This window comes from Musca vetustissima, unplaced genomic scaffold (assembly GCF_032173495.1).
Source record: "Musca vetustissima isolate MV318-11 ecotype Yass unplaced genomic scaffold, APGP_CSIRO_Mvet_v1 utg16644, whole genome shotgun sequence".
NCBI classification, from domain to species: Eukaryota; Metazoa; Arthropoda; class Insecta; order Diptera; family Muscidae; genus Musca; species Musca vetustissima.
In genome coordinates, this window is record NW_026883164.1 from 316550 (window position 1) to 339975 (window position 23426).

At 33.9% G+C, this 23426-nt stretch overlaps 5 protein-coding genes across 5 annotated transcripts in view; 3 read left to right on the plus strand and 2 right to left on the minus strand.

Annotated features, from left to right (window-relative positions):
* Window positions 1–23426, plus strand: part of LOC133329960 (dynein light chain roadblock-type 2) — a 189260-nt gene that overhangs the window by 129431 nt on the left and 36403 nt on the right. The gene's annotated exons all lie outside the window — the stretch shown is intronic.
* Window positions 352–8689, plus strand: LOC133329937 (polycomb protein Asx). Its single transcript, XM_061538394.1, has 10 exons — window positions 352–513; window positions 598–1897; window positions 1962–2949; window positions 4484–5442; window positions 5681–5875; window positions 5942–7474; window positions 7533–7664; window positions 7722–7922; window positions 8006–8183; window positions 8254–8689. The coding sequence occupies exons 1-10, from the start codon at window positions 380–382 to the stop codon at window positions 8652–8654; spliced, it is 6021 nt and encodes a 2006-aa protein (XP_061394378.1). The 5' UTR covers window positions 352–379; the 3' UTR covers window positions 8655–8689.
* LOC133329938 (phosphopantothenoylcysteine decarboxylase) lies at window positions 12420–13624 on the minus strand. Its single transcript, XM_061538395.1, has 3 exons — window positions 13514–13624; window positions 13231–13434; window positions 12420–12677 (listed from the first exon to the last, which is right to left on the minus strand). Exons 1-3 carry the CDS (start codon window positions 13622–13624, stop codon window positions 12420–12422), a joined length of 573 nt encoding a protein of 190 aa, XP_061394379.1.
* On the minus strand, window positions 13638–13942 carry LOC133329939 (cytochrome c oxidase assembly protein COX19). Its single transcript, XM_061538396.1, has one exon. It carries the CDS (start codon window positions 13932–13934, stop codon window positions 13638–13640), a length of 297 nt encoding a protein of 98 aa, XP_061394380.1. The 5' UTR covers window positions 13935–13942.
* LOC133329955 (C3 and PZP-like alpha-2-macroglobulin domain-containing protein 8) lies at window positions 21430–22406 on the plus strand. Its single transcript, XM_061538411.1, has 2 exons — window positions 21430–21850; window positions 21917–22406. Exons 1-2 carry the CDS (start codon window positions 21577–21579, stop codon window positions 22402–22404), a joined length of 762 nt encoding a protein of 253 aa, XP_061394395.1. The 5' UTR covers window positions 21430–21576; the 3' UTR covers window positions 22405–22406.

The following is a 23426-nucleotide window of genomic DNA, read 5'->3' on the forward strand; positions in this document are numbered from 1 at the left end:
ACAACGACGACGACGACCAACCGACAACGACACCATCATCATCATCGTCGTCGGTGTATCCTGGAAGTAATAATACTACATAATCATATTGCTTACAAAGATTTCAATTCTATATGTAGTAATGAACTCGCTCGGTGTCCCCTGAACAATTATGCGAAATATGAAAACGGACACCAGCGGTTCATCATCAACGGCAACAAAAAATAACCACAACAACACTACCCAAGGGACATCACTACGTGAAAAGACAACAGCAACTAGGATATTGTTTATAAATTCATCGATCAGTCACACAAATTCGTATGCTGGGTTGGTGGACCGAACATTATTTAGTTCCGGCTCAAGAGATTTAAATAACTATTTAAGTAACATCAACGATATGGAAGCTTCAAGTAGCCACATTACCGTTATCGATGATGAGGATGAAAAAGATCCACTGGCCTTGGATACTAGCTCTACAGAAGATTCACTTGGTAGTGCTCCGTCAACATCAAAGCATTCCCATAGCCTAAGGTAAGTAGATAAAAAAATCATGTTTTTGTTATTGAAATTTGTTCTAATCAATTGCTGTTGTTTGGATTTTCTTTTTTTTGATAGACGACATGTACCACGAATAATTGTGAAACCCATACTACCTGATAAGAAAACCACCAGCAGCAATACATGCCCGTCGTCAGCAGCAAATGCATCTACGACTGCTACAGCCGCAACAACCTCATCATCAACAGTTGTTAATAGCAGTCCGTCAGGTCGTACCAGTAGTAGTCGACGTATACAACAGCAACAACAGGCAAAAGCTGCAGCAGCTGCTGCTGCGGCCGCAGCGGCGGCGGCGGCTGCTGCTGCATCTCAAAGTACCAACACCACCACCCCCGCCACTGCAACCACACAAGCTTCAACAATGCGTGAAGTACTGGCATCCATTCCAGGATTTAGTATTAAACCACGCAGACGTTCGTCAAAGAAAATGTCAACGGCTGCCCAAATTGAACAGACCAAGGATGGTAAAATTGATTTGGAAACACCTGATTCCATTTTGGCCTCAACAAATTTGAGGGCTCTGCTGAACAAGCAAACGTTCACAATGCTCCCACCGTTATATCAATACAATTTAATTCAGCTACTGCCTAGTGTAGATCGCGAGGCAATTGAAATGGAGCATAAATGTCCAGCAAATACCATACCCACGGAAGGTATACGGCTGGGGCCATCAAGTCTAAATAATGAATTTTTTGCCCGGGCCTGTTTGGAGTGGCGTGAACGTCTCTCAGAGGGTGAATTTACACCCGAAAATCAAATGAAACTAAAGACGGAAGCTGAGCGTGAAAAAAATAAACTTGATCCGTGGAAGTTGAAACATTTTGAACCGATATGGGGTGAAAAATCCTTTCAGCGGGCAAACAACAGTAACACCAATCGTCTGAATAATGAAACCAATACCACGACTACCACCTGCATTGTCAACAATAGTAAATTAAAAAGTGATGAGAATGATGCTCATGATGATGGGAATAACAAATCCATAGAAATAGTTGATGCGACACCAACAACATCAATCTCATCCACAACCACCAGTGCCTCGAATTCAACAAAAACCGAAGCATTATCCTCAAATTCACCTACATGCTCGTTGTCATCAACAATTTCATCGTGTTCAAATGATGTGGTGGCAGCAGCGTCTTCATCATTGGCGTCATCGTCAGTAGTGGTAGTTCCTGTTTCAATATCCACGTCTTCTTCTTCCTCTTCTGGCATAAAAGAAACAACTTCACTTAATGTCAAGGTAAAGCGAAAAGATGACGGCAACGACGACGACGACGAAGAAGAAGATTGTATAGATAATAGCATTAAAGAGGAGAAATCCTCCTTTGTAAAGACTGAAAATAATCCAGAGAACGTAAGCAAAAAACTTTAAATTAAAATAAAAACCCGATTTTTAATATCTCATTATTTTATTCTAGTGTCAAAAGTCAAAGGAAAGAAGAGATACAAATGAACGAAAATCTCCACACCATCATCACCACCACCACCGCTACACTAGTGAACAACCAACAACATCAGCATTAGCCATACAAAAATCTAGCCAAGAATCACAGAGACGTGGTACAAAGCGGTCTTCGGCCAGTCCTCCAAACAAGGGCGGCTCAAGCAAAGACGAGGGTAACAACAACACCAACACAACCACCTGCAGCAGCCACATTATGGACACCAGTATAGCTGAAGAAGATGAAAGTGAAATTATTTTGGATGACTGTAATGATGTTCCTATTGAAATTAAAAGTGATAGTGAAAATGATGAATTGATGGATGCCACTGAAGATGGTCCCAGCAGTAGGAAAAAGTTAAAAATTGATAAGAAAACAACAACAGTTGAGGATATTGTTTGTCATGACTTGACAGAAGATGAAGTTATGCCCGGTGAAGAACAAACAAATGTCACACAAAAAGTCATTGACGAAGAAGAAGAGGAAAATGATGAGGCGGAAGAGGAGGATGATGAGGAAGATGAAGAGAAAATAGAGGATATCCATGCCATTAGTGAAGATAAAGAGTTTGTTAATGATGCTAATACCAACATTATAACTTTAGCGACAACATTATCATCAACAACAACAGCAACAAATGTGAACAGTACCTGTGATAATAATCAACAACAACAACATGAAAATGACCACCACCTCCAAACAACATCAAATATTAATGCTGATCATGGTCAATATTTTTCATTTACCGCAAGCTCTTCAGATATTCAACAACAACAGCAGCAGCAGTCGAATTCTACCACACTGGAAATGTCATTAAATTTGGATAATTATGCTGATAACCACAACAACAACATTAGTTACAATGAAGAAGAAGAAGATGAGGATATTATCGAACAGAAATTTAACGATGCTGAAAATTATGTCTTAGAATCGGGTGAAGTTAGTACTGATGATAGTGGTACTGGTAAGTGAGAATTTGTTTTTTTTTTCTTTTCATTTCTTTTTTAAAATGCTTTTGTATTTCTACTCTTCTATTTTCCATTGCTTGTTTTCACAAAAAATCTTCAAATAAAAAGATTCTACTAAACCTGACAAATCTACTAACAACAACAACTCCCATACTGATGCAACAACGGCGGTGGTGGATACACCAGCCGCTGCTGAAAGTGTCGGCAACGAAGATGATGATTTTTTATTTACTAACTCTCTTGATCGTGGTAAGATAATATTTACCATATATAATAAAACTGAACAAAATGTATTATAATTATGCACGCACACACACGTATTTGTATTATAATGTTTTCATTTTCATTACAACTATTTTTTTGAAATATTTTTCTTCCATTACATTATGTTATATTTCTTTCAAGTTGCATGGTTAAATTTATAATATTATATATTAATATAGATACCGATCTTAACTATAACGCCGCTTCCCAATAGTATTTTATGGATTTATATTTTGTTTCGAATGTTTATTTTTTTATATTTTTTTATTCACTGGATGAATATCTTAACACAAAAACAATATGTATAATCAAATGGATTAGATTTTATTTCATTTTAATTTTGGTAGAAATAAAAAAAATTGATTTTTTTGTTTGCACTTAAACCGCTAAAACATGACTTTATATTTCTCCATCATGTATCTGTTGGATACCCTGAAAATTGTTCTTAAAAAAACAAATAATTTTTATTTTTTATATCTATTTTATATCTATATATTGTTCAAGACAATAATAATTTATAAAATCAAAAATATGTTTTTTCAAGCTCCACATTTTTTATGAAAAAAAATTAAGATCCACATTAGGCGGTTTTTTTAAATTTCAAAAAAAAAAAAATGAAGATCCACATTAGGCGTGGATTTCAAAAAAAAAAATTAATATCCACATTAGGCATGGATTTAAAAAATATATTTTTTTAATTTCCACATCAGGCGTGATTTATTTCTTAATTTCCACATCAGGTGTGGATATCAAAAACCAAAATATTTTTAAGGTCCACATCAGGCATGGATTTAAAAAAATAAATTTAAGGTCCACATGAGGAGTGGATTAAAAAAACATTTTTTAAGGATTCGCACAAGGAATGGATTTCAAAAAAAAAAAAAAAATCACCGCCTTAAAAAAATCCACACCTACGACTGAATTGTAAACAACCATTTTTTTTAAATTAATATGTATTTTTTAATTTTTATTTAAAAATCTTATTTGTTTTTTATATGAACATTAATTTTTAAATTTTCTAAATATTTTTTTCTCTTGATCATTGCATTTAATTGTATGTATATTTACCTTTTTTGCTTGTTGCTTGTTATTAACACACACACGCCCACACTTTTCCTAATTCATCACAGTAAGTTTTCGCATCCATTTCACATTTCACCTCCCCTATTTTTGGATTGCACGTTATGGTCTTCAAAAAAAAAAAAAAAAAAAAAAATAAATAAATAATAATAAATAAATAATTAATTATTATTTTCAAAACTTTAGTAATTATACCCGATGAAACAACAGATGAAAGTAATCTCATGGCATCAGCAACATCGACAACAACAACACCATCATCCATAGTTTCAACGGCAACAACATCTTCTTCGTCACTATCCGGCGATTCTCTGTCATTGGCTTCAATGACAACAACATCGGCAGCAGCCTCATTTACAACGCCTTCGTCATCGTCAAATTCATTGAATAGTAGTGGCAAAACATTGATGGTAACATCTGTGGTATCCTTGGCACCAGCACCACCACCGACCACCAGCAGCAGCAGCTTTTTAAAGGATCAACAACAAGTGCAAACATCGACGTCGTCATTGTCCTCGTCGACTGCTGTACAACAACAGCCCACAGTAAGTGATGTTTTCCATCATTTAAATCATGATTGGAATTTTGGTGGCCTTAAATTGGGCATAAACACCTCCAGTACCTCCTCCACCTGCTCAACACAAACACTGGAGGATAATCAGCAGCAGCAGCAACAACAACAACCTAGTAATTATTGTAATGTTTTACAACAATCATCGTCGGCCCAAACAACATCAAGTAATGAAATAGCTATTCAGGATCAACAAAACCATCATCAAAATCTACAACTGATGGATGCTGCTGCCATGGCCAATCAGGAATGTGTTGTCAATAATGAGGCTGCCATCGCAGAAGTAGAAGAAGAACACACAATAGAAGAGATTGCCGATGATGATGATGGCGATGACGAGGATGTCGAGGATATGGAGGCCAATAATGCTGTTCGAGATATTGTTGATGAATTACAGCAACAACATCAGCAGTTATTACAGCTGCAACAGTTGAAACAAATGCAAGCCGCATCCGTTGAATTGGTAGATGATGTATTCATGCAGAATCAGACGCAGCACCAGCAGCATCATCTTCATTCACAACAACAACAGCAGCAACAGGAAATTGCCCATATTAATGAATATGTTGGAGAGGTAGGTTTTAATACTTTTTTTGTATACCCAAGGTAGATCCATTAAAATGAAACTATACGTTTCTTGGAGTCCCACTGGTGGTGGAAATGAATAACTCCCTCTTCACCACAAGTCGGGCTCGAAGAATCTTCTTGTTTGATTTTAATGGGTCTACCTTGTACCAACACATTGTGTTGTTAGACATTTCCTTATTTGTTTTTTACCTCTTTCCTTATTTGTCTCTCTCTTTCTCTTACAGCTAACCTCATCCAATGAAATGATGACGGCAACCGATGTTCCTATGTCGATAACAGAAATGGAAGTGACCAGCACGGTGATAACAAATACCAATTCCAACGATAGCCTGAATGACATTAGCATGTGCAGCAGTAGTACAAGTGGCAGCAGTGCGAGTCTTAGTACACCAAATATTGTGGCCACAACAACAACATTGGCTCAGTTGCAACAACAACAAACTTTACATAATCAACAACAGCATCATACAACACATCAACAACAGCAACAACAACTTTCCAGTCCACAATCATTGCACAATACACCTGCTGCTGCTGCTGCCCCGCAAAGGCAAATATTAGTTGATTCGAATGGTCAAATAATTGGCAATTTTTTGGTACAACCATCGCCGCCACCACAACCACAGCCACACCCCCAGCAACAGCAACAACATCAGCAGCAACATCATCATCAACACGGCAACTCAACAGCCCACATTCAACAGCAGCAGCAACAACAGCTGTTACAGCAAGCTGCAGCGGTCCAACGATTTTCATTTCAAACGCAACAGCAAACGGCGGCAGCAGCAGCTGCCGTTCTTGCAGCCAGCCAACAGCCAACAAATTCGATGACCTTTGCTGCTGCCAGGCAACAGCAGCAGCGTCAACAATTGGCCCAAAAAATACTACCTGTGTTGCACAACACAAATGGCCAGCATTTCCTAGCGGCGGCGGCAGCAGCAGCGGCCGCAGCCGGTGTCGTTCAGCAGCAGCAAACACACATTGATCATCCAACACAAATTCAACAGTTTTCCTTACAACAAACACCAGCCGCGCAACAACAACACTCACCATTGGCCCACAATATCACGGGAGGACAACGGCAATATTTAACTAACTCTTCTCCCAACCTGCAACAACAGCAGCAGTCTTTAAACAGCAACAATTTAACGCAATCGAATAATTTGTTAACCTCTCAGCAGCAGCAACAACAACAAATACAACTGCAACATCAGTTGCAGCAATTACAACAATCCCATCTAAATTCATTTCAAAATCTTAACAATCAAACGGCCACAGTCGTATCTCCTCATCCGCAGCAGCAGCAGCAGGCATCATCGCCCAACACACATCATCATCATCAGCAGCAGCAGAACAATGCCGCGGCCGCCATCGGCGCCACCCTAACTCCCAAATTCATTTCCAAGCAGCTAAGTATTATATCAATGCCCCCGCGTAATGCAGCCACAATTCCCGCAAGTATTGCGACCACAGTTGCCATTCCGTCCACTGCCTCCTCCGCCAATGCACTGTACAATAATAGCAACAACAACACCATAAATACCACCCAACTAAATGTGAATGTTCTCAAGTCGTTTTCACCTTCGGGAGTGCCTACAACAATTGCTCAACAAAGGCCAAATGCCGCTGGCAAACAGGCAGCCAATACCACCACCGGCAAGGGTAGAAAATCAACGGCCAATAAACTGCCACCTGGGGCGGTAAATATTGAGCGTAGCTATCAGATATGCCAGGCCGTTATACAAAATAGTCCAAATCGGGAAAATTTAAAGGCACAACTGAGACCGCCATCGGCTCTTTTGAGTCAGCAGCAACAGCAAACATCGAATGCTGCTGGTAATACAACAGGCAAAACAACAACAACGACGACTGCTGCAACTGTAGTGGCCAGTGGCCCAGCAGGAAATGTCAAGACCCAAGAGGAAGTAATCATTAATACGCTAACGGGCAACAGTACATCGACGGCAACAGCATTACCCACAAATGTTATGGGTGTTGGCAGGCCAGGGGTTTACAAGGTAAGACTGCAAAAAAAGAAAAGGATTTTATTTTAAAATGTGCCGTATTTTGTTTCAGGTTATTGGACCACGCATGGGTTTCCCACGTAAAAAATATGTACAACGAAAATCGTCACCCACACTAATACGTCACATATTTGCCAATCATCAGGGTTCAGCGGCAGCGGTACTTCAAAATACCAATTTAACGGCTGTTGCCACACCGGTCAGTGGTGTTGCGCAAAAAGTGACAATAATGCAACAACAGCAACAACCCCAAACGCAACACCAAATCATTGCTGCTGGTGGTGGTGGTCAACAGCATGTTCAGGCAACGACGACAACAACAACACACGACCTACATCACAATGGCAATGGACAGTATGTGCTGTTACATCGTGCCAATGTCGGTGCGGCTGACAATCAGGCTCCACGTGCTTCCAGTGCTCCACCAGTTCCTCAAAATCAGGTACTATACGATGATATGTGAGGAGGGGAAATTTAATGTGTATTTTTAATTGCGTATTTTTTCCGTTTTTCTTTTTCATTCAGAATCAACTTCATGGCTTGAATGGTATAACTGGACGCGGGCGTCCTGCTTCAGTAGATGTAGATTTGTTAAATTCTCTGCAAGATATGCACAATAATAGTGTGTGTACAACAACAACGACAACACAAAATGCTGCTGCTGGCAATACCACACAAATTGTGCGGCGAAATATGGCCACCGGTAAGTTTTTTTGGAGTTTTGTAAATCGGAAAGCGGAAAGAATGACAAAAATTTTGCCTTTACCTTTCAGGAAATCTCTATATCGAAGGTATTGGTGAGGCATCAACGGCTTTAATGGATGCTGCCAGTGGTGGTAATTATATTGTAACAACAACAACTTCAGGCGCCTCTGTAATGCCCTCTGCTGCTGGTGGCATCAATTGTGCCATACGCAATGCAAATGTAGCAACAACAAATCAACAGCTACATTCACAACACCATCACCACCACAATATTGACAGCGGCTGCAATAGTTCTTCGGGAGGTAGTGCTAACAGCAATAGCAGCCCTCCAAATACCAACAGTTCTTCAGATGGTTCGAATTGTGCCTGCTCCCTGAATGCCATGGTTATATGCCAATCGTGTGGTGCATTTTGCCATGATGATTGTATAAATGCTTCAAAGCTATGTGTGTCCTGTGTGATTAGATGAATTGGTAAATGTGGACAGCAGCCACTGTTGTTGTCGTCGTCACCGACATCGTCGCAAGCAATATGGAAGTTATTTAAATAGCAACAACAACCACAACAACAATAGCAGCAATTTATACACACTTTCACACACACACTCCGAATGTGCGGCAAGTATGATTTGTTCTTTCAACAACAACAACAACAACAACAAAATAGTTGTATATCAAACACTGTTCTACAATGGTTGTTCGTTCGTTCGTCCTTGAGATATGCTAACAAATTGAGATTTAATGTGGGTTTTTTTGGTTGGTGGCTCCTTGATATTTAAGGAAATTGGCGTGTTAGGTAAAAAAATTGTTTTCAACAATTTTTTTTTTAATTTCTCAGCACCTTTTCTGCTACCTAAACCAGCTGATAATATTTTTGGAATACTAAAAATGAACAGCTGAAAAAAACAATAACCGATGGTTACCTGTGGCGTTAAATTATTATTTTTTACGGTATTCTTGAACGAGCATGTGTTTTTTCTGTACGGAAATTTCGTCAAGGTTTTATGGTTCTCGACAAAATTGACGACTTGAAATTGAAATACTTTAAAAGGAATCTATAGGAAAAATAATTTTTAAAAAATATTACATCCGATTTTTCCAAAGGATATATTTTGTTCCGGAAAATACAGAGAGAGTACGGTCGGAATACTGTGGCAATATGCTCTTCAGCATTCCTTTAGTCTTTTTATTTATTATGTTTCCGTGCCGAATAAGTTTTTTTTCCGGCAATAAAGGCGCCACAATCTGAATTGGCATATTTTGAAATCAAAAAAGGTGACTTGCTGCATACATTCGACATGTAAGATGGGCTTGAAAATACTAAACAAAATTTCGCCTAATAGGTGTCCTATCAATAACGATTTTCTTTTTTTAGAAATTGGAAAAAAACAGAGCTATAAAAGGCGGCAGGACTTTGAGACCATAGGTCTTTATAAAGACAAATTGGTCTGTGTAGAGATCATAGGTCTTGATAAAGACCAATTGGTCTGTATAGGGACCATAGGTCTGTATAGGGACCATAGGTCTTCATAAAGACCAATCGGTCTGTATAGAGACCACCGGTTATTATAAAGACCAATTGGTCTGTATAGAGACCACAGGTCTTTATAAAGACCAATTGTTGTATATAGACCCTAGGTCTTTATAAAGACCAATTGTTGTATATAGACCCCAGGTCTTTATAAAGGCCAATTGTTGTGTATAGAGACCAAAGGTCTTTATAAAGACCAATTGGTCTGTATAGAGACCACAGGTCTTTATACAGAGGCCAAATGCCTTTATAAAGATCAATTGGTCTGTAAAGAGACCGCAGGACTTTATAGAGACCAATTGTTGTGTATAGAGATCACAGGTCTTTATCAATACCAATTGGTCTGTATAGAGACCATAAGTCTTTATAAAGATCAGTTGGTCTGTATAGAGACCACAAGATTTTATAGAGACCAATTGTTGTGTATAGAGATCACAGGTCTTCATAAAGACCAATTGGTCTGTATAGAGACCACAAGACTGTATCGAGACCACAGGTCTTTTTAAGGAGTGAATATATGTAGGAGATCTATATCTCTTATACGATTTTTTTTTTCAGTTAAGCGAATTACAATAAAGCGGAGTCGACTGTAATAGCAGCCTACAATGGTCAAAATTCTCAAATATCATGTATAACAGTGTTTTATATATATACATATATATGCGTTATATTTAAAATTCTGCTAGACCTAGACTCTACTTGTTTCGTTGTTTGAGAAGGAGGCATACATCTAAAAAAATCATAATTTATGTTAAGATTGTGGTTAATAATACAGCCAATGTTTAATCTTTCATTTAAAATTCTTTGAAAATTGAAAAATCAATTTATTTTATTTTTTTTGTTTGGAAAATAGTAACTTTTCTTTGGGAAATACAAAATCGTGTGAAAAAAGTATCTTAAAAAATAAAGTTACCAGAAATAAATTTCAAAAAAATTAAGAATAACACTTTTTATTGGAACCATAAACAATTCAGAAATGCATAAAAACATCTTCACAATTTCTCTCTCCTTTTCATCGTCATCAAAATTTTGTAAAAGTATTTTTTTTCCTGTTCTACTCATTTGTACCTCTATATGCTTTAAACAAATCACGAAACAAAAAATGAAATTGATAAAAAAGAAAAACAAAAACATGGAAACTCTAATGTAGTTGTCTCAAAGAATGCAAAATAAATCTAATAAAATATTTATAATGAAAAAACTTGTTGGTAAAATAAAAATGGAATAAACAGCATCAAATCTAATTATAGACATGTTAATGGTATATAATATATACATAGCTATATATATGTTTTTTTGTTTTTTTTAATCCCTTTTTTGTTATTTTTTTTTCTATTTTATAAATTAATATACATACATTTCTTTAGAATTTTAATATTAATATACATATTTGATTATATAAAAAAATAATTTTAATTGCCCACTGAAAATATAAAGCTAAGCAAAAAAATAACATTTACTCTTTTTCTTCTTCTTACATCATACACAAAGTTATGTAATTCAAGAAATTTTTGTATGTTTTAAAATTAAAAAAAAAAAAATAGATAATGATGCAACTTAATATCATATATAAACAATTTCAGGTTATGGCGTAAGATTCGATTAAATGTCATAAAAACCTTTTTTAAGAAACTCTGCTGCTGCTCTTTACGATTCTCTTTTCAATTTCTTCCCCCTTGTCACTTTTCATGCCTCTCTTCCATTTAGAACTCGGCATAGTTGATGTAAATCCCAGTCATAACCTCATTTTTTTGTTCAAACAAAATTTTTTGAATTATAAAACTTTAAATAAAATATGGTGTAAATTTCATAAGACAGTTTTAAAGCATTGTTTACATACATACATTCATACAAAATATATAATCATGTGACATAAATTACATAATTCATGCATCCTTCTTCACATATAAATAAAATAAAAAGCAAAAATAAAATAAAAATATATATTTTTTAATTTAAACACAACAAAAACAACACACAATATTTTTTGTTTTAAATAATTATTAAGGGCTATATTTAAATAAATAATAATAAAAAAACATTGTAATAAATAACTAAAATAGCAGCAGCTCGAATTTTATTTCATTGTTTAAACCTTAAATAAATAATTTAATTTATAGTATATAAATATAACTGTCTATTGTATATAAAAAATTTGTATTTCATTAAAAAAAGCAACACACACACATACAAAAAACAACAACAACAACACTTGTAATTATAAGAAAAAATAAACCAATAAAAAAGCTTCGATAAATCGTTACAAAAAAATTACACTTTTTTCTTCTTAAAAAATACAAAAACACACACAAATACACTTTTTTATTATTATATTATTATTATCAAATAATTTAGATGTTAAGTTCTTAAGTGAAAACATAAAAAACAAAGTGTTGTATTATGAAAAAAAAGAAAAAAAACAAAAAATAATTTATAAAAAAAACTTGCTATGATACACATATAAATAATTATAGTAAAGATGATGATACACATTAAAAAATTAAAAAAACAACAACAACCACAAAAATAATAATACACTATAATAAAAAACAACAAATTCACCTACGTACATATGTTTAGAAATACATAGTTATATTGACTAAAAGATATTATAAAAAACAAAAACAAGTGAAATAAATTAAAACAAAAAAATTAAAAAAAAAATCCATTGTTTTTTTTCTTTTATTTTTTTCCAAATATCTATTTACATAGCACGTAATTTACATAAAATATTTTCAATAATTGTTTCTACCTCAGCCATTGCACCATTACCCGTATCGCCACACATCAATGTTTTGGATACCGTCGGCACCTCATGATAGCCCCATGATTTTAATTTATTAATATGCTCCGCAGTTATGGGATGATCAAACATGCGCGTATTCATGGCCGGGCAGAAGAGTAGAGGTTTTGTAAAATCCCATGCCCGTACCACACACAGTAAGAGATTATCGCAGAGACCCTGAAAGTGAGACAAAAAAATTAAATTGAATTAAAAAAAAAAACGTGAGGAAATCCTAACATACTTCGCATTTGCATTGAAGGACCACCATTATTTACTTAAAATCAGACGAAAACATATATGGAAGCTATATCTAAATCTGAAGCGATTTTCACACAAATTTGACACACGTAAGGGCTAGCTATACTATCTTCAGAACGTTGTGCAAAATTTTGTGTCAATCGCCTTGATTTTGGGTCTTTGGTGCACCATTTACATAAAATCGGACAAACACATATATGGTAGCTATATCTAAATCTGGATTTGTACATTCATATAAATAAATGAATTCATTTGATCTCCATTTAAAAGGTTCCTCCCCATCCCCTTTTCGATATATGTTAAAAATCATAATTTTTTAATTTGGAACTTGTTTGTCTCAGGAGAACCCGCGCAATTTAGAAAACATTTCTTCAATATCATAGAGAGTGATGTAATAGACCTAAATCAAACACTGGATACATTTCAATTAAATTTAATTTTCAACAAAAATTCTCCATGTTCCGACACTTACAACTGCAATTTTTGCCAATGAATTTGCACTCAGCGGCGCAATTACCAGCATATCAGCCCATTTTCCTAAATCTATATGTACAACAGGATCACCACGTTTATTCCAGGCTGACCATTCACATTGGTCATCGAGTATTTGAACATTGGGTGGTAAATCGGTGGCATTGACAAAATGTTTGGCATGCTCGGTTAAAATTACTTTAATCTGAAAAAAAAAATTACAAAAAAAAAACATTAATAACAAAATCATCCAAAAGCAAAATCACAAAAAAATGTTTACCCACATTAAAATTAAATTCCGTATCCAAATTTTGTAGTTTTTCAATTAACAAGGGTAGTTTAATGGTGGCCACACTTGCGGTGCAGGCCAAAAGTAGATTTTTTGTTGTTTTCATTGTTGGTGGTTAATTAATTTCGCGTTGATGTTGACGATGAGGACGACGACGACGTTGTTTTATCTGTTTTCGTATCTTCAAATCCTAACCGTGACCATTCAGCCTTTTCCATAAGCTCATTCTGCATGCGACAATTTAAATATTCCTGCGCCTCTTTGCGACACTGTGAACTTTGATCGTCACTTTGATGCAGACACCGCATATACAGGAGATAATATTTTTTGCACAGACCTTCGTGGTCAAGTGGAAAGCTACCCTTTTCCGGTGCGGTTGGTATAAATTTGGATTGATTGAAGGTATTTGAAGTCATTTCCAGAAGTGAAGAAGATATCACACACACACAAAGGCAAACAGACCGACACCGTAGATATCAGCTGTTACACAAGCGGTTGACAGTACAAAACAAACGGTTGAGGGTTGACTGATAACAAAACGGCCTGGCCACACAATGAGTACTATCGTCGAATAAAAAACCGCAAATGTTTTTGTTGTACATAAAACATTTTTGATATTATTATTTTTTTTAAATAAAAATTTTTTAAAAATTTCGATAAACAGAACACCCATGCCTGCAAAAATTCTTTACAGATTATTAACAAATTAATGTTCCGAATTTCTTTAAAAAGATTAAGTTATTATAAAATATATTATTAGTAGATTTTATTTAGATAATAAATTAGTTAAAGGAAAAATTACTAACAAATAATCCAAATTAAAAAAAAAATTAAATTAAGAATTCAAGTTTAACGTCTTTTTTTTATTACTTCTACCACTTGTGCAACGTCCCATTTGCCAACGACGTCGCTTTAATGTAACAATGACGGCGTTAGTTATTTAACGACGTTGTGTTATTATTCTTTAGTGAATCACATGAGCCATATCACATACATGGCATTGTTTCAAAATTCTTCAAAAAGATTTATTTATTAAAATAGATTATTAGTAGATTTTATTTAGATAATAAATGTTAACGGAATATTAACAATTCAAAATTAACAACAGTAAATTAAAAAAAAGATTAAAGTCATTTTTTATTACTTCTAACACTTGTCGCTTTCATTTAACAGTAACGGCGTCAGTTATTTTACGGCGTTGTGTTATCATTCATTAGTGAATCACATACATGACATTGCCATATTTTTACTGAGCAAAGGAATTGCCAAAAGTCATATCAACAGCAGCGAATATTAACGGCCTTGTGCAATCACTTTTATTTAAATTAATGAAACAAATAAAATTAACAACAACAACAAGAATAAATTAGTCATTGTGAAAATAATTAAATCATTGTTTCATTTTTAGCAGCATTATGAAGTCATATTTTATTTCATGCAAAAACAATTGTCATCATGCATACATAATAAACTATTCATAGCCGGGAAAATGCAATGTGAAAGAGAGAGGGAGAGGCACAGAGGTTATTTACTGAAGAGAACACTATTACTAAGAGAGCATTCAATGCGGTAAAGTAAATTGAAATAGTGTTGCTAGTTAATAGAGCAGAACAGGAATAGTTGTTTTTATTTTTTTAAGGATATCTACAACGTAGGTCTTCTGCTGAATCATATCCTTTAAATGTATTGATTATTTTTCATTTATATAATACTTTACAGGGCAAAGTTAATGCGTCATTTTGAAGAAAAAAGGCAAAGATTGATTGATGTATGCAAATAACGTTTTATCTGCACAGTGGGACATTTTAGATCAATGGAAATTAAAATAAGTCAAGATTTTTCATAAAATATTATTTTATAATTTAAAAAAACCAGATGAGATCTAGAAAAAAATATTTTATTTTTTTACAAGGCAGGACAAATCATAACAGAACTAAGGCGTTATAGAAAAAAATTTTAAAAATCATTAAGGCGAAAAAAAAATATTTCAGAAATTTATATTATTTAAAGGAAAATTATTTATTTGGATTTTTTTGTCATAAAAACAGTTTTAAAACAAAATTTTCCCATTTTTATAGAATTCTTCCGCAACAGTGACTTATTATTTTTTCTTCCGGACATTGTGATAATTTCTTTTCGAGGTTTTGTTAAGAATTTTTTTTTGCCCAGCGTCTATCATTATGGACATTTTATTTTTGGTAAAATAACCAATTCAAAACACTTGTTGTTCATGGCGATCTTCGAATCGAGAAATTACTTTGTTAATTTATATGCAAATAATGTCTGTCTTACTCCGTTTGTGAAGACAGGTGTTAAATTGTTATTCAGTTCAGTTTATGGTATTCATTAGTATTTTTTAATGCAGAGCAGTGGTAAATGGTAATTAACACTAAATTCATAATTTTTTATACACTCAAAAAATAATAACAATATGGGTTATAAATAATTTCGAATATTTGCAGAAGAACTAGAAAATTCTTCAAAAATTTTTGGGCCCAGAAAAAAAATATTTAGTTGCTATACGAGACCAAGAAAAATTTTTTAAGGGACAACGACCGTCTCGACAAATTTAAAAATGTCTAGAAAAATGGCTTATTTAAGGAAAAAAAAATAGAATTTATTTCTAAAAAATCTAAAATTTTTTCGAGTGTATCCCTTCAACTTCTTTATATAATTTTTATTGTATTTTATAGCTGCACGACTGCACGAAAAATAATGATTCCTTTTTTATTTTCTTGCAAAAAATTTGTGAAAACGTGGTAGCAACAACGACAACTGCTACATCACCTAACCAACTCACCCATAGTGCATTGATGATGATGTCAGATCCCAATCATTGATAGTTTTTGCTTCTTCTATATACAATAACAAAAACAAATTTAAAAAATGACTAAACCTTTGACGACATAGCTAAGCTTAGAAGAAACTGGTATTTGTAGTCATCATCACCATCCCAGCTGTCATTATGTCAGTCATATGGTTTCGTAGTTAAAACGATAAACTGACTGTACCCCACAGAATACCGGCATATTTATTTATTGGGAGAGTTAGAGAGAGCTCAGTTGATTGGTTCTCATTGTTTACTTTATTTTCTTTTCATTCTCGCAGATTCTCTTAAAAACTGCTTAAATGATGTTGGTGGGTTTGTTGCAGTGTTGCCGAAAGTGGGCATTTATGCCCAAAAGTGGGCATAAAATTTGTGAAATTTTTTGCTTCGGTAATATCAATATTGTTTATACTTGTTTTAATAAATATTGATATTTGTTTAACCTAAAAAATATGTTGTGATGTATATTACAGGTCCACGTGTTTGTAAAACCCCGAATTATTACCCCTAGACCCACCTTGTAGTAAACCTATTCGTAATCTCAACCAGCTGAGTAAATCTAGACATGTTTGTCCGCCCGTCTGTCCATTATAAGGTGTAGTTATGGACCAATCATGTAGTTTTGCATGTGTAGGTTAGGATAATGATCAGTTAATATTTGGACGAAAATATATATGGGAGCTATATCTAAATCTGAACCGATTTTTCCCAATTTCAATAGTGTTCGTCCTTGGTTCAAATAAATGAGCTGTGACAAATTTCATTCAAATCGGATCATAAATGCAACCTTTACTTTGTTGACAATTTAACATCTACAGACGGACGGACATGTATAAATCGCCTCAGAAATTGATTCTATGCATATTCTCAAAATGAACCAGGTGTCTATCTCGTTTCCTTTTGCCAGTTACAAACATATGCACAAAGACATAATACCATGTACCACAGTGTGGTAAAGGGTATAAAAGTCCACGTCTTCTGAGAACTCTGAACAAAATTTTTTAAAAGCTCACGCCTTCAGAGACCATTTATTCTAAATTATTCTCTAAAAAAATATTCCTTATAAAATTCACGTCTTGTGAGTGCTCTAAAAATATTTCATACAAAATCTACGTCTTGCGAATCGTTTATTACTACATTCATCAAAAATCCACGCCTTGTGAGTCCTTTAAAAAATAACAAAGCAATAAGCGCCTTGTGAGGTTTTTCGAAACTAAATACTTTAAAAAATAATTGGCTTTAAAAAAATTAATATGAAAAAATTAATTACTTACTTAGCTGGCTTGTTACAGAAAATTTGTTCCATAAACCGAACTTAAAAATATTTCTAGAGGCGTCGGTCTTTTTCGCAGCTTTTCCAATTTGAAAGACCATTTTCGGAAATATTGTTTGCACGTGATCTTTCCATCGAATTCGCGGCCTTACTCTTTTGAGTGCAGCTCGATACGTCTGACTATGTCGATGACGGAAAATAGGTAGTATAGCTCATGGTTCATTCAAAGACGATATACACCGTCGACACAGTTCGACAGAAGAAATTTTTCTCCAAAAATTAAAAGATATGCCTCATCTATTTGCGCAACTACCCATGCTTCAGATCCATATAACAGGTCGTGTAGATCAGCGTCTTGTATAGTGTGAGTTTGATCTGGCGAGAGGTGGCCCTGCATTATGACCCAAACAATACTAAATTTTACACGGGGAAGGGGATCTGCAAAGGAAAAAATCATGAATGTTCTGATGAATATCGGCCTATGGAGACTTTTGTGTGAAAAATGGCAAAATTTATTTCCGAAAAAGGAACCGGGAAGGACAGTTCATTTGAGAGGAGTGGCTGACCTTTAAATTTATACCAATATTATTGATGTATATTCCTGATCTCCGAACATTTGTAAATAGATTATAAAACTAATCTTTCGATGTGGGACATTTTGACGTGACAAGGTGTACGTACCCAATAAGTCATATTGGTGAGGATATACAAATTAGTACATATTCTTATTAACAAAAGATTTTATTATATAAAAACAATTTTTTGCTATTTTTTAACTTTTCGCCATTTAAAAAATATAGAAAAAAATGCTCTCTCTTTTAATATATAATATCAGAGTATACTTGTTCAATCTCGAATTTTTGGGCATAAATTGTTGATTTTGGGCAATTTTTAGGTGCAATTTTGGGCGGAAAAAAAGTTGTCAAACGGCAACACTGGTTTGTTGACGAGCTTCAGGTGTTTCATTCCTGGCGCGTTTTAGGCATTGAAATTTATGAAATTTCGAAAAAAAATTATTTTCAAAAATTCACACGGGTCTAAGAAAATTATTTAAAAAATTATAATGCTTAAAAATTGTTTCATTTATTTATTTTTATTTTCCTATAATGGTCCATCTAATCAGAAATAATCCAAATAATCAAAATTCCCCTCATAATCTCCTTTTAAAATTATTATTTTTTAATAACTGCAATTAAAGCTATGAATTTATAACAATTTATATTATTTTTTACGTTTATTTTATTACTATTCTATTATTTTTCTCATAACAATCCTGCGCCGCCTTCATGCCAAAAACGCGCCAAATGTTAATCAAATGACGCCACCTGCTTTGTTGTTATTAGAATAGTGCATGCAGAAATGCCAATGTCACTCTCTCTTAATAAGAATCTTATTTACTTTATCGAATTGAAGTAAAATAACATAAGAAATAATGACAATAAAATATCTCCTATTAAAACTATATTTTTATAATATTTATCTTAATTTTTTATTATATTATTTAAAAACAAAACGCCACATTCATACAAAAAACGCGCCAAATGTTAATCCCCTGTTTAGCTGTGAAGAGAATGCCTAGAAATGCCATTGTCGCTATCTCCCTCTCTCTCTCTCTCTGTTTGCCCGCCCATCTCTTAATAAGAATCTTATTTAAATTTCCAATTGGAGCAAAAGAGCGCCAGAAATCACAGCAATAGAAATTTCTACATATTTTCTGTTTGACAAACACCTTATTTAAAGAGCGTTGATGTGAAAAAACTTGGACAATTCAGTCATTAATAGCAGAGCGTCGAGTGAAGACGTTGATAGCGGAAGATTTAAAAAGAAAAAGTAATCAAGCAAATCAAAAAAGCAACAAAATGCCAATTGGTAAGTTTTTGTGTGTTGTGTTAATATAAAGTGAATATTTAAATTATTTTTTTCAATATTATTCACATAGTATTATTGTGTATATCTACTAGAAAAGAAAAAAAGAATGTGCAGTTTGTACGAAATTTAAAGTAAAAGAAGAGCAAAGACAAAGATTTGTGGTGAAGGTTGAAGTGAAGTTGTTTGTGTGGTGGCCGGTGTTGATGATGATGATGACGGTAATGTGTGAAAAAAGAAATTTTATTCAGCAAGTGACCCCAAATAGAGTTCTGGCAATGAGCCAAGGGGAAACAAATAAAATAACAACAAAATTGCAAATTCGAATAAAAAGACAGCAGCAAATACTTTTTGCAAAAATTATATAGAAAAGAATTTCAAATTTCTCGGAAAAATATGTACATATGTTGTTGTTGAAAGGAAGATTAAATAAATTTTAGAATTCCAAAATATCCCAAGGCCTTAATGGGCACAATTATGGATACAAATTTGGTAAAATTGGAATTTATCCAGTGAGGGTTTGTTTTTAATATTTATTTATTTTTTTTTTGTTACAGAAATATTAAAATAATTTTATTTCTTTCCATATCCATCCACCTTTCACCAGAGATTTTGTAAAGGGAAATATGTCATGCAATTCCAATTATTCATTCAAAACGAAAATGAATCCTCTCAACCTAATCTTCAAATAATTATCATATAAATTACAAAATTTTAAAGTAGCTTTGAAAAGAATTTTGAAAAACCGTAATCATCAATTCCAGTCACCCGGCCCTCGCCCTACTCTCATAACTGAACTACCTTGTCGTCCGTCTCCATAACATGATCATTGAGTTTTTATTATAACTGCTGCTTGCGACCTACCTCTGCCGTTTTAATTGTGTGATACTTTCAATGTAGACGAGACAACATCTCTATCCCATAAGGCCACCACCAGCAGCAGCAGCCATTCGAAGATTTATTGTCTAGTAGTAAAAATTGGGGAGAAGAAAGGAAAACAAAAAAGCATGATGTCATGCTTGCCGATTTTAGTTTTCATATGATTCGAACAAGCAAACGCTAATGAAAACATGTTGTTTTTTTCAAACATTTTGTTTTTTTACTTGTTTTCAAAACACATTCTTAATTCCATAAGTTTGTATCTGACTCCCCCACCCCCCCAAACCTACACTCGTTAACAAACAAAAGTGGGACATTCTCGAAATTCCTATACAAAAGCCAAGCTTGGAGTTTGTAGCTAAAAAGAGTGTGAGAGAATTTTATTTCAGTATATAAAGAGGATAATGCGTTTAACTAATTTGGACAGTGGCTCACGGTTATATAGATATAAACTAAGAATTAAACAAATATATTCTAAAAAACTTATTAATTCCTAAAAATATACAAAAAAATTTAATCAAAAGCTAGAAAAATATTTATATGAAAAATTAAAAAATTCAAATATTTGAAAAAAAAAAATACTTTTTGTATTAAACATTATAATTTTGAAAATTTTAATATATGAAAAATATATATGTTTGAATTTTTATAAAAAAAATAAAAATGGTTTCATAATTTAAATATTTCTGAAATTCCGAAAATTCAATTTGTAAAAAAATCAGATATTTTTGAAACTTAAAATATTTAAAATTTTTAATAATATAGTCAATTCAAAAAATATGAAAATTTCAATATTACTCTTTAAATACTACGAATAATTTGAAATAATTTAAAATAAGATTTTTTTCTCTGATTTTTTTTTGAAAATTTCAAATAATTTTGTGCCTTTAAAATTTTAATATTTATTTTTACCTATGAGCCACTGTACCATAAAACCTCAGAGAATTTATTTCCAAAAAAGAGAACTAAATTCTCTTAATTTTATTTATCATTAACTGCCTATCTCTTTAATGGATTATTATTTTTTCAATATTTTTTTAAATATTGTAAATTTTTATAATTAATTCCTTCTTCTTGTTTTCCAGAAATTGAAACACCCGATGCCTTGACCTATCAATTCCATCCCGTTTCGGAACAGGTATTCACATTCAAGGTACGCTGTGCCCACGATGCCCATTTGGCATTGACGGCCCAGCCCGCTGAGGGCGAGCCCATGTATGAAATATTCCTTGGCGGTTGGGAAAACAGCAAATCTGTTATTCGTAAAAATCGTCAAAAACCCGATGTTGTTGAGGTGCCCACACCCGGTATCTGTAATGCTGGTGAATTCCGTGGTTTCTGGATTCGTTGGTATGACAATGTTATTACCGTTGGTCATGAGGGTGAAGCTGCTGCTTTTATGTCCTATGAAGATCCGGAATTGTTCCCCATACAATATGTGGGTGTGTGCACAGGATGGGGTGCCAGTGGCACTTGGTTGATTGATGGTAGGTTGAAAAAAATCATCCTTTATATTTTATTTCAAATAATTATTTTTTACTTTGTTATTCTAGAACCTGCTCCCGTTGCTGTGTCCGCCCCCATGGGTTTCACTGCCCCCACCGGTGGTAGTGGTAGCGGCAATTGGGTCCCTGCCGCCAATGGTGAAATTCCCCCCGAGGCTTTGCAGGGCGGTTTCGATGGCAGTGAACAGCTGTATATTGCCCGTGCCCAACACGAAGGTGATATGATTCCCGGCAAATTGCATCCATCCCACGGTGTCTGTTATGTTGCCTATGGTGGCGGCGAACATGGCCACAGTGAATACGAAGTTTTGTGTGCCGGTTTTGGTATTTGGGTACCAGTTACTGATGGTTCAATACCACCAAATGCTGTCCAAGCTGGTACCACGGCCGATGGTGAACCACTGTTCATTGGTCGTGCCACTCATGATGGTACTGTTACCGTTGGTAAGGTGCAACCATCGCATGGCTGCTGTTACATTCCATATGGCGGTGAAGAATTGGCCTACAAAGAATATGAAATCTATTGTGAACAGTAAACAAAAATGCATTTCACCTTGAGAGAGCGCGCAGGCGCCCATGCTAGGGGCCATCACACTTTTTTGTTTGGCATGTTATTAGAGTATGTAGTATTTTATTTGCACTGCAGACTATTTATTTGGTCAATTATTATCGTTGTTAATGATGCCTTGTAGCAGCTACACACACAAAAACACGTACAACGCATAACTTGTCTCGAATAGTTGTTGTTGACTTTTTTGAATCAAATTCGAAAAATCACAAAAATATCATCACTCAACAAAATTAAATTGTATTTTTATGTAATTGTATTAATTTATATATATGTATGTTTAAAGAGAGAGCAAAAATATATATGCAAACAAAAACATAATAAATAAAAAAAACGTATTTTATTTGTTTTTCTACATGGAGAATTTACCTAAAAAATGGTTTCCAGATTGTAACGAATTCTTCTTTATAGATTAATTTTAGGTCATTGGCGTCAATGGAAAAATTGTTCTATATCAAATTTTATTAGGGGTCACCGAGAAAAAGAAATTGGAATATAGACTATATATCCGCTAAAAATCGGTTTTAATTTGTGAATGCGAAAAGGAAATAATTAAGAATTATTTGCTTTAAAATGGTTTCCCAATTGTGCCCATATCTTTCCTAATGGTTCATTTTAGGGGGCCAGTGTCAATGGAAAACTTATTATACATCAATTTTCGTTAAGGGTAACCGAACAAAAGAAATCTGTATATAGAATATATATCCGCAAAAATCGGTATTTATATTTGGAATAATTGAAAAAAGAAAAATAATATTTGCTTTAAAATTGTTTTCCGATTGTGTCCATATCTCCACTAAAGATTTATGTTAGGAGGTTGGTGTCAATGGAAAAAATATTCTATATAAAATTTCGTTAGATGTCATCTTACAAAAGAAATCGGTATATAGAATATATATCCGCAAAATATCGGTTGTAATTTGTGAATGCGAAAAGGAAATTAGTACGAATTATTTGCTTTAAAATGGTTTCCCAATTTTGTCCATATCT

What these genes read in the sequence shown, in the direction of transcription:
- LOC133329937 (XM_061538394.1), top strand. Translation starts at nt 380, where the DNA reads ATGGAAGCTTCAAGTAGCCACATTACCGTTATCGATGATGAGGATGAA. An exon ending in TTAATGAATATGTTGGAGAG is followed by an intron (nt 5,443 to 5,680) that starts GTAGGTTTTAAT and finishes TTTCTCTTACAG; the next exon opens with CTAACCTCATCCAATGAAAT. An exon ending in CACCAGTTCCTCAAAATCAG is followed by an intron (nt 7,923 to 8,005) that starts GTACTATACGAT and finishes TTTTTCATTCAG; the next exon opens with AATCAACTTCATGGCTTGAA.
- LOC133329938 (XM_061538395.1), bottom strand. Translation starts at nt 13,624, where the DNA reads ATGAAAACAACAAAAAATCTACTTTTGGCCTGCACCGCAAGTGTGGCC. An exon ending in ATACGGAATTTAATTTTAAT is followed by an intron (nt 13,435 to 13,513) that starts GTGGGTAAACAT and finishes TTTTTTTTTCAG; the next exon opens with ATTAAAGTAATTTTAACCGA. An exon ending in CATTGGCAAAAATTGCAGTT is followed by an intron (nt 12,678 to 13,230) that starts GTAAGTGTCGGA and finishes TCTCACTTTCAG; the next exon opens with GGTCTCTGCGATAATCTCTT.
- LOC133329939 (XM_061538396.1), bottom strand. Translation starts at nt 13,934, where the DNA reads ATGACTTCAAATACCTTCAATCAATCCAAATTTATACCAACCGCACCG.
- LOC133329955 (XM_061538411.1), top strand. Translation starts at nt 21,577, where the DNA reads ATGTATGAAATATTCCTTGGCGGTTGGGAAAACAGCAAATCTGTTATT. An exon ending in TGGCACTTGGTTGATTGATG is followed by an intron (nt 21,851 to 21,916) that starts GTAGGTTGAAAA and finishes TTGTTATTCTAG; the next exon opens with AACCTGCTCCCGTTGCTGTG.